The 14,523-nt window shown below is 55.9% G+C and overlaps 1 protein-coding gene across 3 annotated transcripts; it reads right to left on the bottom strand.

The window, feature by feature from the left end:
- Positions 1–673: 673 nt before the first annotated feature.
- Positions 674–13,544, bottom strand: SZRD1 (SUZ RNA binding domain containing 1). Of its 3 annotated transcripts, none has more exons than XM_068658938.1 (4): positions 13,401–13,544; positions 5,442–5,491; positions 4,053–4,304; positions 674–3,418 (listed from the first exon to the last, which is right to left on the bottom strand). In XM_068658938.1, exons 1-4 carry the CDS (start codon positions 13,449–13,451, stop codon positions 3,316–3,318), a joined length of 456 nt encoding a protein of 151 aa, XP_068515039.1. In that variant the 5' UTR covers positions 13,452–13,544; the 3' UTR covers positions 674–3,315. The 3 variants fall into 3 exon arrangements, with proteins under 3 accessions (XP_068515039.1, XP_068515038.1, XP_068515037.1); XM_068658937.1 differs by having other exon boundaries at positions 4,053–4,307; positions 13,401–13,539; XM_068658936.1 differs by lacking the exon at positions 13,401–13,544 and adding an exon at positions 12,875–13,185 and having other exon boundaries at positions 4,053–4,307.
- Between the last annotated feature and the right edge of the window lie 979 nt (positions 13,545–14,523).

The raw sequence follows: 14,523 nt of genomic DNA, 5'->3' as shown, positions 1-14,523 counted from the left end.
GGAGAAGGAAAAAGAGAGAAAAAGTAAAGTGAAAGAAAATAGAAATTGAAGTCGTAAGGAAAGAGATAAAAGGTAAAGGAAAAGTAAAGTGAAGGAACAGAGAAATAAGGGAGAGAAAAAAAAAAGAAAAAAATAAGGGGGAGAAAAAAAATGAAAAAAAAAATAAGGGGGAGAAAAAAAATAAGGGAGAGAAAAAAATAAAAATAAAAAGGGAGAGAAAAAAATAAGGGAGAGAAAAAAAAATAAGGGAGAGAGAAAAAATAAAAAAAGAGGGGAGAGAAAAAAATATAAGGGAGAACATTGAAGACAATAAAAACTAAAGAAATAATTAAAATTAAAATGAAATAAATAAAAAAAATAAAGTGTTGTGCCCCCACTGTGTCTTCTCCCCAGCAGGCAGCCCAGCAGCCCCTGCCTCCCAACAGGGGACCCCAGCCCAAAACCCACCCCCGGCAGCAGGCTGCGGGCACCCCCAAGCCCCGCTGTGCCCCCAGGGGGCCACGTGGATGGGCGCTGCCCCCCTTGGGTGCTGCCCCCCCAGGGACAGGGGCTCCAGGAGCCTCCTCCTGGGGTCAGCCACGCTGTGACCCAAGCCACCCCCCTGGGGAGCCCGAAGGGGCCAAATGGGACAGAACAAGGGAAGGCGGCGGAGTCAGGAGGCCGAAGCGCACCGTGAAAAGTTTAAACACATTTATTTAAAATACAATTTATAAAATGTTTATCTGCATACTTAGGCGCACTCTGACGGGGCGGCACCGGCTGCGTCCCAGGTGCCGCGGCGGGAGAAGCGCTCGGTGCCCCCCCGAGAGCGACGCACGTTTTCGGGGTGAGCCCCGGGCAAGGCCGCGGTGCTGCCGCCGGGATCCCCACCTCGCCCTGCCCGCAGGTCGGAGGCGTCCCGGCCGTGCCACGGGCACGGAGCAGCAGCCGCCGAGGCCACCAGCGAGCGGCTTAACGCGCAGTCGGTGCTGGAGAACAAGGTCGCGTGTGCAACGAGAAGGGGTTGTAGGCACCTGACGTACAGGAGAAGACGTCTAAGGTTGGCGGGGCAGCTGAAGCTACGCCGGGAGCTGGGCTCTGTGGCTTTCCGCCAGCCGCCGGCCCTCTGGAATCAAAGCTATTTGAGCAGTAGTTAAGGAAAGGCGCGGTGACTACGGTTATTGCTAATGTCCTTCTGCCCTCCCGCTCCCCACCGCCTTCCCTCTGCAGAGCCGCTCTTCCAGGGACTCTTCCTTGCCACCAGCCTGCAGGGAGGAGGAAATTTAAAAACAAAAAAAAAAAAAACAGAAAGACCCAAAAAACGCTGCCAGCCAAGCAGCTGTGGATGCCTCCAGCCTGAGAGGGAGCTTGGTAAACAGCACGACTACAGCCTCCTACGCCGTGGAGATCTGGGGCCAGGCTCCTGGGGAGGGGGACAGCCTCCTGCCCTTCCCCACCTCGCCATCCTCCTCCACCAGCCGCTTGGGCTCACCCACTCAGGGGACCCACAGGGAGGGCAGCACAGTCCTCAGCCGATTAACATTCTAGCAGATTCCATCTGTTTGTATACAGGTAGTTTTATTTTACCGGTATGTTTAAGCCGTATTTCCGTACGCGTCTTCCCATACGGGAGCCTCCCATGCAGCGCGGCGTGGCAGGCATTTCGTGCGCTCGCTCCTGTATGGGCAGAAGGCGCCCCGTGTGCTCGTTTCCAAACCTACCGAGCACAAAGCAGCCGGCAGCACCCGTACAGAGCAGTGCTCGATGGCCAGAAATCGTTTCCCAGGTACTGAGCACGCAGCAAGCCGCCGGCCCGCAGCCTTCCAGCTGAAGGAGCTGTCGGGGTCCCAGCGACAGGCAGATGTGGCCCCGAGCCTGGAGCCGCTCGCACGCGGGCGGCCACTGTCAGCATCCATCCCAACGAGAGCTGTAGTGTTCATCTGATCCCCGGAGACAGCGAGGTGGAGATAGGTCAGCTTGGCTAGTGTGCAGAGCCGGACAGCGCCGGGCACGAGGCAGCACCCAGGGTCAGCAGTGTCCTGTGACACGCGGCTCTCCTCCGCCACTGCCATCCGGGGAAGTTTTCAGCCCGCGAGCTGCCCGCGGCCCCGTCCTCTCTGCAGGAGCTGGAGCAGCAGGAGCCATCCGTTCCCTGAAGCCAGCTGTCACCGCCCGCAGCGCACAATGTCAGGAGGGTTCCAGACTTCACCGAACACGTTTTGTTCCCGATGTCTGTGATTTCTGGAAGGAAATGCGCCAGGTACAGCTCGTACCGTAACAGATCAGAGCCTTCGGGTCCATCATAAGCCACTTGGGTTCGAACCTTTGGAGCAGCAGCCGTCTCGCTCCCTGCCGTGACCCCAGCCGCTGGGTGAGCGTGGGCTGGACTGAGCGGGGCTCCTCGCGCGGGTTTACCTCGTGGAGCAGAGCAGAGCTGCACAGCACTCGCTATTCCCCTCCTAGCCTGCATGTCCAGATGCAGCAGAGCCCTAGTTCCTCACCACCCCACCCCGCTGCAAGCAGTAACCATGCAGCAGGCATTGCCAAGGGATCCATCTACGTTCCCTTCTCCCCAAACACAAAAAGATGTACTTTAAGTTTTTCCTCAAGCCAGCAGAAAACACTAGCCAAGCTTAACAGGTGCAATTCGTAAACCAGGCCATCGGACTGCGCTGGCTCCCAGGCCAAGGCAACCAGAAAGGCTGGGTAGCCGGGAGTCCGCTTCCATTTGCTTGGCAGCAGTAGAAATACAGAACGAGAAGCTAAGCTTGCCAAACCCTAGCCATTAAAGTTGCAGAAATTCAGTGAAACTCCTTTTCAAACACTTAACTACCTCTCTCAATTAAAACAAACTAAACAGTTAAAACCCTTCCCATGCACTCCCTCAAAAGTCGATCTGATATACAAACAAAACAAAAAAAGAAGAGATCCTTTGAAACCAAACTTGCTCTTAACGTGATAAAGACAACATGCGCATCTGGGGAGGCTTCCCATTTTTTTCCTTAAATCCCAGGTTACGAGTACAACAAACATTATTGCTGGCGCTAGCTTCAGCCAAAGTGGCACACACGGCTCTCTGCACCCGTCCGAGTCCTTTACACCCCCTCCCCTTTCCATTTGCAGTGACTGGGGACAGCCCTTGTCGGTTTGCCGATCACAGTGGGTGGAGCGGGGAGGTCACAGTGCGTGGGGTTGGAGGTCACAGTGGGCAGAGCAAAGGGGATCACAGTGCAAGTAAACCGGGGAGTTCCCTTTGCTCAAGTCCATTTGTCCGCCACGGCAGTGCGACCCGCGGCAGCTGACCCTGCTTCCTGCAGCATCCTCTCGTGCCCACGTTTATCTGCGCTGTTTGAAGCCTTGTGAACCGTCAGGACCCAGTGGCTGCCTAATCACATTATTGGGCTGTCTGGTGTCTTCCGGCTGGGAGATCCTCGTCGGCCTGCAAGGAGAAAGGACATCAGAGACAGACACAACATGCAGTGTCTGCGTAATGCAGCATGCACACCTCCAACAGACACTCCTGCACCTGCTTTGGTGGAAAGTCACTGCCGTGGGACAATCATCACAGGCCTGCTGCACTGTTCCCTGGGATGGGGAACACAACCAGAAGTGAACTAGCACTTCATTTCTGTCCTAAAAATCTTGCAAGTCTTACTCTCCAAGACCCGCACCACAACCACAAGGGAGAGCAGGGTACCTCCAAGCCACCTGCATTCGTTTAGGAGTGCTTACACTCCAGTCTCCCACCTGCAGGTGAGAGCACCTCAAGTCAAAACCTCAGCAGAGAGGAGGCTTTGTCATGCCAAAATAGTTCTGGCTGCCTGCACTCCTCTCTGCATCCCCAGAGTGCTTTTCAAGGGCACAAGGTAACCTTTATTGCCTAACCAGGCAGAAGCACTCCCTTTAGCTGCTGCATATTTGAGTTTCACGCTGCCACGCTTATTAACAAGACACTCCTTCCTCCTCGCCTCTTACACTTTATGCTGGAAGGTGCACGTCCCCCCCTCCTGCCAGGAAGGGGTTTGCAAGGAGCCAGCACAGAGACGCCACCATGACACCAAGGCCACTCTCACCTATCTAGAATGGGTTTCTCCTGCTCTTCCTCGGGGCTCGCGCTGCCCAGTATTCGTTTCCTGGCTTCGGCGTACTCTGCCTCCCTTTGTGCCAAGGACTTCACGGGGAACGCGGGCCTGGTGGCCGAGTTGGGGTTGCTGAGCACGCCGTTCGTCGCCGGCCGCTTTAAGATCCGGATCTGTGGGGGAGGACCCGAAGGAAGGCTGTCGTCCTGAATCACGATCGGCACTTTAGGAGGAGATTTTGATTTTCTACTGTTTAAAAAAAAAAAAACACAATGTACATTTGCTCAGTACTTGTTTTCTACTGCGAGCATGACTTTAGCTCTGTGTGTAAATTCCTCACAGTCAGATGTCATTCCCATGACTAAGCAGCCTGCAATAATTAAAGACCTTGTTATATTTGTGACCCTAAACTACAGGGTCAGGCAGGTTTGTAGGAGATTAGCTCAGTAAGGGACGGAAAACATCAGCCTTTGCTGTGCTCAACATCTTAAATTTGACCAAAGGCCAGGAAATCAGACACAGACCAAAGATAATTTCACTTTTGAACAGGTGGAGAGAATCTGAAGCTTGCTGCAGGCACCTGGGTTAAGAACAGAGTTCAGATTCAAACACCTGGACAGCCAATCGAGCCTCCTCTGATGCAGGAAGCAGATGCTGTGCAAGACCCCTTACACAAAGTTGTTCAAAGAAAAGCTTTTACACATCTCCAAAGATGCTGGTGCAAGCACCTCGATTCCACTCGTTGCCAGGCCTATTCGAGCTCCTCTCGCCAGGATACCTGGTGACACCTCCTGCTTCCAAACCCTGCCATTTCACTCCTCGGAGCCAGCCCCAGTCTTAGCATTTGAATTCCTACAGTCCCCTTCCTGCATGGGAGTCCCAGAGAAGTTGCACCAAGACCATAAGCAGCCGACTAAAAGTCAGATGGGGAAAAGAACCAACAAAACAAGAGACCTGACACAAGTGACTGGAAACATCCGTGCTGGGACACAGTAACACACCCCCACCTGAACCCAAAGCAAGCAGGAAAAGAAAGTCTTACTGATGCAAGACCCAGCAAGCCACTTTAGGGCTAGGAGTTGGGATCACCTGACTCACCCATCTCTTCCTCTGAGTGTCTTTTTCTTAAACTGCTTCCCCACAGCTGTAGCTACATCGTCTGGAAGACCCATTTCTGAAATAAAATCACTCAAGAATCTCTCCGCTCCCCTGCTACGGATCGGAGGAGCCACCTAGTGGCACGATCACAGAGCTGCCCTAGTGCTTATCTCCGACCTGATTCCCTATCACTTCACAGTGGCTCCGTTTCCTCTCCCCAGGTTTTCAGCCATCCAGTAGCCCATCGGGAGAATAAGGTTTTCCCAAACTGCGCAGCATCATTACCTTTCCTTCTGTGTGATCTTCAGCTTCTTTTCCAACCGTCTGTCTATTTCCTACAAAGGAAGAAGGAAAAGAAAACACATGAAGGCTCATCTCTGAGGTCAGAGGTTGAGTCTGTCCACAACCACCTTGAGTTTCCCTCTGGCCCATAGCAACGCCCTGCTACGAAGGGCAAGCAGAGCACGTCTCAAGCAGAGGCACTATGGACATTCACCAGGTCCTTTGGCACACCTACAGCCGGTGGAAGATGCCGTGTGGCACGGTGACGGGGCAGCTTCGAGGCACTCATCTCCCCCGGAGAGCAGCTCTCATTTTAGGGACTTGAGCTGGCAAGAAGGCCCTGCTACAGGCAGCAAGGAGCACCAGAGCATTCAGCAAGGTGCTCCCGGGCACAGCAGGCACTGGCACCAAACCTCCCTGGCAGAACCCTGGCAGGAGGTGGCTGGGGACCCGCAGCAGACCCCACGCCTGATCTCAGCGGCGCAGCTCGGCCCCGGAGCCTGCAGCCATGCTGAGGACTAGCCGGCAGGTCTGCATTCCTGCTGCCTGCTGCAACAGCCCTCCCTCACAGCGAGTCCCTGGGTGCACGTCAGGCAGGGCAGGGACTCGCCGAGCCTCGTTAGCCAACTCTTTTTCCTCCTCAGCTTCTTGGCTTTGCAACATAGCTGCCGAGTCAGTCAACACGCGGAAAGACGCGGTAATTACTGAGCGCCAATAATGTGGCTTTAAGCATGTCAGCCTCTGTCGAAGGCTTGCACCTATCTTACCAAAGGTGTTTACGTTATGCAATCGGAGCAATTACACAGAGAAACCCTGCTGAAGAGAAAAACAACGCCGGCTTTCAGCTCCTCCAGTCTCTTTTGGTAACCTTCCTCAGTGAGCTGCGCCTCTCCAGTATCTTTAGGTTCCCCTGCTGAGCCTCCCAAACAGCAGCGAGGTTCTGTCAACCATCAATGAAGGGCAAAAAAAAGTACCTGGGAGTGTCCCAGCTTCACCAGCCAGTAACTGGCAATGCTGCAGGAAATTTCGAGCTCCTGGCAGGCCACAGTCGCTCTGCTTTTCAGGTCAGTTTAACTACAGCACAGCTGCCAGCGGAGCCTCCCCCAGCAGGCACAGCCCGGGTCCGAGCCACGCTGCCCCACGCCCTCACCGTGGCCTCCGTTTGCACAGCAGCTCCCCGATGCCCCAGCAGGCAGGGAACAAGTGCAAGTCCCCACCAAATGCCAAATTACAGGGCTTTCTCCCGGCCACGCAGCCCACAGCAGCATCCCTCCACCTAGAAGAGGCAGTTCGGAGCCACTCCAAAGAGATACAGCTGGGTGGGAGGTCAAATTTTCCACCCAGCTCCGTACAGCAAGGCCACGTCGTTCCCTAGGGATAAAACCAGCCAGGGCTTTAACAGCGCTGAGCCACAGGCCAAATTTCCACTAAAGCCTCCCGCTGAGGGCAAACACACCTGCAGCTTCCTTCCTCTCCAAGAGGACACATTTCAGAGAAAAATCCCATCCCTGTGCTGCTCAGGAGCACGGAGCCTCCTGCCCACAAGGCCAGGAAAGGCAGCAGGGAAATGGAAATCCCAGCCAAGGATGGAAGCGCTTCGGAGCGGCTGGCAACAACCAGGGACAGCCCAGGCAAGGCAAGGGGTGAGCTCACCCGTCTGCCCTGCACCACAAGGTTACATCCTGCTACAGAGGAGTCGTTAAAACACGTCTTCAAGCTCAAGTAGATGTCTGCGCCTCCCCAGGGCTGCCTGGAAGGAAGCTTCCCCAAATAGCCCCCGTGAAACACCTCGCCGTGCCGGGGAGAGGGCTGACAGGGAGCAGCACCCCAGGAGCACCTTCAGTCCTATCTCACAGCAGGCATCACCCCCTGGGGTCACAACCAGCATGTGGGGCCTGGGGCACAGCTCCTGACCAGGGAGCACAGTGCTGAGCCTCATGAGCCCCGAGGGGTCTGCTCTCCCCTCTTCCCCTCCTGGCAGGGGAGCAGCAGCTTTGACACAAGCCACGTCCACGTTTCTACGTTCCTGCAGGTTTTGCAGGGCAGTCCGGGGGCTAACGTCGTGTTCTTTACCTCAGCCTGCCAGGTCCTGTAATTGCAAAGCGTCACTTCAACCTCGTCATCTGACAAACGCCCTGATTAACGCGACTGCCCGTGACCGAGCGCTGCTGGACAGCTCTCCACACCCCTCCTACGCCCAGGACCTCCTCCACCTCCATCCTCTGCTGCCAGAACCTGCAGCTTCCCCTGCCAGACAGAAACAGCTCTTTTATTTGCTCAGCACACAGACATATTCCAAGGAATCCTTCAAACCCTGCCATCGTTATACCCCAGCAGAGCCCTTCACAGTCCCACAGCTCCACTCTTTCCCCCCAAGCACTCGGGATTAATGAGGTTTCCTTTACACGTAGGGCTCCCGGCAGAACACCACTGAGCCACCACTCCCACTAAATACACACCCCAAATTTCTCTCCCACCCCAAAGAACTGTTAGCCTTACACGGCCCTAATAATCCTGGCACTGCCGGGAGAACTCTGCCTTCCTCCAGAACACTTCAGTGGAGTCTCCAATGTTGTGTTTAAATCAATGGCCAGCAGAAAAAAAAAAAAATAGCACCCTGCTCACCCCTTGCTTCATCAGAAATTTGGTTTGGGGGATTATTTTTTTTAAACGCAGAGATTGACCGTGTTTTCTCAGCAAGAGCCACACCCCTGCCAACTTGCTACAACTATATTTTGAATTATAGGTGTGAAAGCTCTCACATTTGGAGAGCCTTGTCAATTCAAGTGGGCAGCCCGTGACCACTTTGCATCAGCAACTTCACGCAGCTCACTATGGGCTCACACAGCTACGGGTCTGAGGAGCACCAGCACCTTGACACAGCTTATGGTTAAAAAAATCCCCGCTGGTGCTGTGTGCAGATCTGTTTGTCTGCTGATGCCATGCCATTTCCACTGCTGTCTCCTGTGTCACCCTGCCACCGGGCTGTGGGTAACAAGATAAAATTAGGAGCTGACTTACAGAGCCAGTGCCAGAAGCACTCCAACAACCGGGAGGCACGAGCGCAGAGGAGAGGCGAGCAGGCTTGGCATCTGAGGCCACGGAGCTGGGCAGGTCACACTGCACAACCACCAGTTATTAATCTGCTGATGGCGTGAGCCTGGTGAGGAGGCTCTCCCAGCCTTCATTTCCCAAATGAGCAGGTTTATATCCAGACACCACGCGCCCTTTACGCCCCCGTTCTCCACAAAAACACCCTCCCCGAAGATTAGTGGAGAATCTCAGCAGCCTATTTTTAGTGCTATTATGTCTGGATGCTAAAAGGGACCCAGCACGCAGCGCGAAGAAGACGCTGTTCTTTGACATTTAAGCTGCATTTGTGGATGAGGACGTCATGGAAGCCGAGCTCCAGCCCTGTCACAGCCGCCCTGACAAAAACAGCAACACGGACGGGATGCTGGGGGTCGGGATCCAGACAGGGTCAGGCACCCCCTGGCCAACCTGGCTCCTCCAGCCTGTGGTGAGGGGCAGGCAGAGCCCCCCCATTAGCCCCCTGCTGCCCAAAGCACTCCTGACCCTCCACACAGCTCCCAGCACAGGCTCTCCAAAGAGACTCAAAAGCAGCAGCTCCGAGCTCTGCTGATGCAGAAGGAATGGCAACTGCCAGCATCCTCCTCTCCCCAGGTTTTCTGAGCAGCTGGGACAATATTTTAACGAAGGCAAAGCCTTGGGTTCCCCCACAGGGCTCTCACACTAGGTGTTTCCCCCCCTCTGCCTCTGTACTACAGTTACCGGGCAGAAATCAGGAGGGAATGCCCCAAACCTTCACAGGAACACTGCTAAAGGAAGCCACGATGACATTTCAGATACACGGCTCCAGGCAAACATCAGCCACGCTCTGCTGCACCGGCTGCACGTTACTTCTGAGCACCTCTGCCCTGCCCACCCGAACCACCCAACCTGAGATCAGACCCTGAAAGGGGGAATCAGGTCTGGGGCTGCTCCCCCCACACCAACACCGACCTCATGCACTCCCTAAACACACCAGCGGGTTCCCTGGCACTTTGTGAAGACCCAGGGACAAACTCCAAGGCCTGCCAATGCTCTTTAGAAAAAAGCAGGGTTTAACATCGGAGGTTACCGATGCTGCTGACGGGTACCCAGCAGCTGCAGCTGACTCACTGCTTCACAAGGTATGCCGAAAATACCACCAAGCCAGAGCAGAAGTGGATAATCCTAAGATAGCTCCGAACGGACTCCTCATTAGCTACCTCTTTCTTTCCTCTGAAGATAAATTAATCTATTAATTACTGGAACATTCCGATTCCTGAGGCTATTGGGAATCGGCCTGCTCCGTTAATTAATTCTCCAGTCGCTCTGCTTACATTAAGCCCTGGCAGCGGACCGTAGCCCAGGCAATGCCAGGAGAGCCGCAGATGCTTTCAGCTGCGCCGGCGTTTCCATCTTCCCCTGGCAGATAACGCTCCTCGGCAGCTACAAACCAGACACCGGGGTATTTTTAGGAGCGGGCCTGGCAAGGCTCCCCTCTTCTGCCAGGCACCACACGGTATTCCCGGTGCAAACACGTGATGGAGGGAGGGGGGAAGCATTTCACAGGGCTGCAGCTTCTCCCTCCCCAGCTCCTGGCCGCACAGACACCCTGCGGGCCCCCTCCCCAGACCCAGACGTGGAATTTATTGAAGTCAATCTTGAAAAAACAGAGGCCAAAACCTAGCAGAAGCCTTCCTCAGCTCTCCCAGCTGCAGGCTTGTCCTCCCCCTACACGCAAGAGCATTTTAACACCAGCTCATCACACCGCACCTCCTCATCCAGGTCACCCGAGCCTCCTGCACCCACAAACGGGGTCAGGCAGCAGGGCCAGGAGCTCGCCAAGGTCACGGTGCTGCAAGTGGCAGCGAGCAGAGGCTGCTCCCTGGTGACTCAGGCAGCCCTCGCAGGACTCGCAGCAACGTCCCACGGCAGATGCTCACCTCGTGGCATTTGGTGCCTGCTCCTTCCCCGCCTACCAGCATCACCTCTCATCAGGCTGCCTCCGCCTGGGCAAGGCAGAGCCAGCAGAAACAAGTTTTTGTTTCCCAGTGTAGTGATTTCGGGGCCAATTACAAACATCTAAAGCAAATATTTAGTAAATATTTTACAAATATCACCATAGTCCGCAGTCAGAAGCCATCCTCCTGGTGCTTCTCCCCACAGCAGTCAGCCTCAGGGCTTTCCTCCAGGGCACAGTCCTGGAAGGGAAGGGTGCTGAAACCCCGCTGACTTCTCCCCGATCACACAAGAAGCTCTCAAACTTCACAGACCGGAGGTCACAGCTTCGTGCTCTGAAACGTTTCCCTCCTGACTTGTGTACTTTGATCGCATTTAGCAACTTGAAGCAACAGCGGCCAAAACCCAGATTCAGCCCTTTCCAGCCTCCGATTCACCTCGCTGAAGGGTGAAATCCAGAGCAGGAAGCCCAGCTTCTGCCGGCTGTTTGTGCATCAGCCTGATCAGAGGCGGTAGCAACGGGCTTTTCTGCGAGCCTCAGGTCCTCCAGCAGCGCAGCAGCACGAGCAGATGACAATCCCCACGCACACAAGGGACAAAGCCCACATCCTCCCCGAGCAGCGGGCACAGGGTTTGCTCCTTTCTAAGCAGGAGCACGGTGCAGGATCCCAGCTCTGGCCCACAGCAGGGCGAGCTGTACTGGGCAGCGGGGTGCTGGCAGGCTGCAGGTGGGAGCCAGCTGCTCTGCACGGGGCCTGACAGCAGGATGGGCACAGAAAATCACACAAAATGACTTCTTTTGAAGTTACTAAGTTACTAAGACAACACTGACAGGCTCTGACCCTACCTAGCTGTGCTTTTGTGACAGGAACAGGCGAGGAACGCAGCCGAGGAGCACCAAGGTGGGGACGTCTGGGATCCCCGGCCACTGGGACACAGCTTCCCACCTGAAGCTTAATTATTAGTTTAACCTGGTAAACAGGCTGAGGTGCAACAAATACACCTCCCATTTGTGATTTCCCTCTTCCCTAAAGCCAGGTAAGCCACACAAAAGAGAAGTGAGCCATGCATTAAGGCACATTAGTGCTTACTAACCCAGACCGGGTCTTTGAAGCCTCACACTTCGCTCCTGACCCTGCCACGAGTCTCCTGGACAGCTCACTCGTTACTCACACACCAGTTTTCTGTCTGTAACTCACGGACAAGCAAAACCTCTCCATCTCCCAGACATTTCAAACACCTGTACACCCTTTTAGCCAGATCCACCAGCCCCACAGAGCTCTGCTGCCACAGCCTGGGATGAAAAACCCCACGTTCGCCCTGCTGTGCCTGCACAGCTCCAGGGTGGGCAAAGCCGCTGGAGCTGGGGGCAGCTGCTTAGCGTGCGGTCACTCGGGGGAGGCACACGCCAGACAAGAAGCTCCGTCTTTCTGGCAAGCACCGGGCAATTCTGCTGATACAAAAATGGGAGACAAAGAAGCCATGTTAAAGAACAAGATCACGGATTGCTTTTACAGCTGCTTGCCTGACCACGTCCGAAGGAGGAGGCGTGCCAGGCTCCCTGGGCTTTCCCCATTCAGAGGGTGCCCGTCTACCAATTAAGATCATCGTGCTGCTTGTTTTGAAAGGCAAATCCACAAAAGCTACATGAGGTGACATAATGACTGGGGAGACCACAGCGTGCACAGCAGCCCCAGCCTGCCTCTTGCTGAGCCACCTTCCTCAGCACCTAGAGGCGCTGCCAGCAGCCCAGCACCAAAAACCACACACGCACACGGTGAAGGATGAGTGCTGAAGATCTCAGCAGCCTTTCTGCTCCACACAGAGCCCTCCTGGTGGCTTACTGCCAAATGACGTACCCAGAAGGAGGCAGCTTGTCTCAGAAGCCCACCACAGATCCCTTTCGCTACCTTTCTCCTGCTTACACGTGTGCTGAAGGGTCTGAGAACTGAGTACTCTGATCTCAGCTGTATACATATAGCGTTAGGACAAGGGGATATGTCAGAGCTGCTCCTTGGCACTCCAGCTTTCATCTTCAGTGTTTTCTTGCACCTTCCTCTGCACTGTGCCTCTGAGCTGGGTCCACCTCAGATCTATGTCAAGTAAGACATGGGTGGAAAAAAACAAAGGAAGCTCCTTAAAACAACAAGAAAGATACCGTGATTACAGGATCAGGCCAGCTCTTTCACCCTTTCAGCAGAAGATTCACCTCCTTAAGGCTGTACAAGCCTCCCTGCCTGCTAACTGCAGCAGGTTTTCCCCAAAGAAAGGCAGGTGTGCCTCCTAAGGAGCACCATCAGTCACGCTGTCTGCCCTACAGCCGAGCTTCTTCCAGTACTCCCTTCCCCTTTCTCTTCTCTGGCTCTCTCTGCTGAGCCTCTTGTCCCTCTGACTGCTGCAGCAGCCCACAGAGCCCAGGCTGCACCCACCTGCTTGAAGCAAAGCGCCAGGCGGGATGGGGCCGAGCCCCGCGCGGGTCCATGGGGCTGCCTGGTAACTTCCTGCGGCCACAAGCAGCAGCAGAGGGTCCCCTTCCTGCCAGCCGCAGCTCCGAAGCGTGACCTTTCTAAAATCTGCGGGCTGCCAGCAGGCAGCATCCAGCTCCCCTCTTGCATAATAATAACTGCAGCCGGGGGCAGCTCGGCTTTCCCCCTGCTCCGAGCACCCAGCCCCCGGACAACCGCAGCAGGCGTGGCGGCGGCTCCCCCAGCAGCCTGGCGAGCGCCGTGAGGGGACCCTGAGGGGAATAAACCGCGGGGGGGTCCCCCTGAGGGCCGGGAGCGCGGCCCCAGGCCGGGAGCTGCCCCCAGGGCCCCCCCCAGCTCCCTGAGGGGGCGGCCGCGCGGGGCCGGGGGCCGCTCCCCTGCCCTCCGCCGCCCCCCAGCCGCTCCCCGCCGCTCCCCCCAGCCCCGCTGCAGCCCCCCGGTTGTCCCCGAGCCTCCCCCGCGCTCTCACCCCGCTGTCGGCCGCCTCCTCCCAGCTCTCGGCCACCTCCTCGTCCTCCATTTTAACGCCCCCCCCTCAGCGCCGCCACAGCGAGCAGGGCGCATGCGCGCGCCGCCTCTCTCCCTCCTCCTCCTCCTCCTCCTCCTCCCCCCCCCCCCACACGCACGCGGCACCGCGCATGCGCAACGCCCGCGCGCGCTGCTGCTGGGGAGAGGGGAGAGGGGAGGGGGGAGCCGCGCGTGCGCGGTGGGAGGGGGAGGGAGGCCACGTGCGGGGAGGGGACCGCGCGCCCCCTGGAGGGCGGGAGGAGCGGGAGTGGGGTGGGGTGGGGATGGGATTGGGATGGGATTGGGATTGGGGTTGGGATGGGGATTGGGATAGGATTGGGATTGGGATAGGATTGGGATTGCGGTGGTGTGGGAATGGGATTGGGATGGGGATTGGGGTTGGGATTGGGATGGGGATTGGGATTGGGATTGGGATTGCGGTGGTGTGGGGATGGGGATGGGATTGGGGATGGGGATAGGGTGGGGATGGGATTGGGATTGGGGTTGGGGTTGGGGATGGGATTGGGATCCAAATTCGGATCCAGATTTGGATTGCGATGGGGATAGGATGAGGATTGCGATGGGGATGGGATGGGGATTGCGTTTGGGACTGGGGATTAGATCGGGATTGGGATGGGGATGGGGATAAAGATTGGAATGGGATGGGATGGGAAGGGGATTGGGATGGGGATGGGGATGGGATGGGGATTGGGATTGGGATTGGCATGGGGTGGGGTTGGGGATTAGGATCTGTTTTGGGATTGTGAAGGGATGGTTTTGGGATGGGGATGGGTTGGGTATTGGGATCAGGATTGGGATTGGGATTGGGATTAGGATTAGGATTGGGACCTGTGTGGTGCCAGAAGTTGGGCTCGATGATCCTTGTGGGTCCCTTCCAACTCGGGATATTCTGTGATACTGTGGGATGGGATTGGGATGAGGATGGGAATGGGGATTGGTATTGGGATGGGGTTGGGATGGGGACTGGGATCGGGATTGGGATGGGATGGGGACTGGAATTTGTTTTGGGATTGTGAAGGAATAGACTTGGAATGGGGATGGGTTGGGTATTGGGATGGGGATGG

This window comes from Anas acuta, chromosome 22 (assembly GCF_963932015.1).
Source record: "Anas acuta chromosome 22, bAnaAcu1.1, whole genome shotgun sequence".
NCBI lineage: Eukaryota > Metazoa > Chordata > Aves > Anseriformes > Anatidae > Anas > Anas acuta.
This window is presented reverse-complemented; position numbering and strand designations above follow the sequence as displayed.

Excerpts from the sequence above, each read along its gene's own strand:
- SZRD1 (XM_068658936.1), bottom strand. The coding sequence starts at position 13,060 with ATGCAAGAGGGGAGCTGGATGCTGCCTGCTGGCAGCCCGCAGATTTTA. Across the intron at positions 5,492-12,874 it reads TGGCGCTTTGCTTCAAGCAG|GAAATAGACAGACGGTTGGA; the intron begins GTGGGTGCAGCC and ends CTTCCTTTGTAG. Across the intron at positions 4,308-5,441 it reads AAGATCACACAGAAGGAAAG|TAGAAAATCAAAATCTCCTC; the intron begins GTAATGATGCTG and ends TTTTTTAAACAG.